At 23.0% G+C, this 1,811-nt stretch overlaps 1 protein-coding gene across 3 annotated transcripts in view; it reads right to left on the bottom strand.

The window, feature by feature from the left end:
* Nucleotides 1-939, bottom strand: part of LOC126896747 (uncharacterized) — a 15,883-nt gene extending 14,944 nt beyond the window's left edge. The window contains exon 1 of one of the 3 annotated variants that reach the window (XM_050669798.1): nucleotides 778-939. In XM_050669798.1, coding sequence (XP_050525755.1) covers nucleotides 778-869 — 92 coding nt within the window. In that variant the 5' untranslated portion in view covers nucleotides 870-939. Of the gene's footprint in view, nucleotides 1-339 lie in introns of all 3 variants that reach the window. The other 2 variants (XM_050669808.1, XM_050669818.1) reach the window with 2 other exon arrangements.
* Nucleotides 940-1,811: the final 872 nt, after the last annotated feature.

Raw genomic sequence — 1,811 nt, 5'->3', positions numbered from 1 at the left:
CTCTCTAGATATTTCTGTATTTGTATGACCCAATTGTCATAATAATAATAATTTTTCGCCAATTTATAATTATTGAAAATATCATCACGTATTGCTTTATAAACAACTTCGTTTTGATCACCGAATGTCACAATTATGGTTTTCCAAAAATGTTCATCTTCTAATATTTGGTGTAAGTAAATACTTTTAAGGGAAACCCAATTTATTTCTGTTTTATTTTCTAATAAGATATCATTTTTTGCTTGTCGATCATTTATTAATTTAATGATATTTTGTATTTCTGTCGTCTCATTGTTATATTGAACTATTGTATTATATTGATTATTTTGTCTACAATACCTATCAATATACCATTGTAAAGTCTCTCTAATCAAATTATTCATAGTTTTAATAAATGCTTTATGATTTTCATTAGTTTCATTTCGGAACATTGATCTGTATATTATATACATGTGAGCATACCAGAATGGTTTTTCATATATAGTTTTATTTATTTTGAAAAGGGAAACTAGCATGCGTCCAGTTATTGATTCTTCTAAATTATTATCATTTAAATTGTTACATATCGACAAATAATTTCTAATGACGAACATATTACCACATATCAAGTCACAGTATATTAGATCAATCGGTTTTTTTATAGTTTCCTCTTGTGGTAAAATATTAATGTTTAGTAATTTCTTTATAGTAGCAATGTCAAGTTTATTTAATTCTTCATGCTCAGGATAAATAAATCCAGTGTCCAGAGTAAGAGCAGTTTCAAATTTGTAATCATACCTAGGAACACTTTTAATACAACATGTATTAACTTGCATTGAACGGAAAATGACCATTACTGTAATGATAAATAAAATCGGATTCAAAATCATTATTCACTGCTTAGGTTTGCACTTTTAAACAAAAGATTATGCATAAAAAATTAATACTTGATTTAACAAATTGTGGATAGCTTTTTATAGGTTTTTTTTTTATTAAAAATAGTTAGGAAAATACTAATTTTTTTAAATAGATCAAGCTGAATGAATATTTGTAAGTAACTGTTTTAATGGATTTACATATAATACTTAATCTATATTAAAACTGAACATGTATACAGGATGATTCATTAAAAATAAGACAGTTTTTTTCTCGGAAACTATTGAACATTTTTTATTTTGTAAAGGAAAATATTGTTTGTTTCAACAAATTTGTTTTTCATCCTTTCAAGAATTATATGCTTAAAGAGACGATTGGTTGATTAGAAAAAAATTATAAAAAAAATTGTTTGTTATTTTTTTTCTATCATAATATCAAGTTAAATTATTGTTTCTGATTTAAGAAAGTTAATATTAAGATTCATTTAACCTTTAAGAATTGAAAGAATAATATTTTAACTACATATTATTGTATAGTTTTATGAATAAAACAATATTTTCCTTTACAAAAGTTTGAAATAGCCTTTTTGAAAACTAGAAAAAAAAAAAGTTAAATTAGACAAAATTTAAAATGCAGTGAAACAATGTAAAAATATTTTTTTTAAATATTAGATTTTCACTTAAAAGTATCATTAATGGGTGGCTTACTTTATCAAGTATTCCATGTTATAATTATTTTAGCTAATACTCTTATTGTACCTATTGGGTACAGATTGTGTATATATTAATAAAGGAAAAAAAAACAAAAGTATAAAATGTTCAATAGTTCAAAGTAAATGTCTTATCCTTAATGAATTACTCTGTATATATATTTTGATTGTTTTTATTGCATAGTGTTATTATAGCTCAACAAATATATTTTATTTGATAATATAGAGATAATAAGTACAAGATTAA

Source organism: Daktulosphaira vitifoliae, unplaced genomic scaffold, assembly GCF_025091365.1.
Source record: "Daktulosphaira vitifoliae isolate Bord-2020 unplaced genomic scaffold, ASM2509136v1 Scaffold_1, whole genome shotgun sequence".
NCBI lineage: Eukaryota > Metazoa > Arthropoda > Insecta > Hemiptera > Phylloxeridae > Daktulosphaira > Daktulosphaira vitifoliae.
The sequence above is the reverse complement of the archived record's forward strand: the minus strand, read 5'-3'. Positions and strand labels throughout refer to the sequence as shown.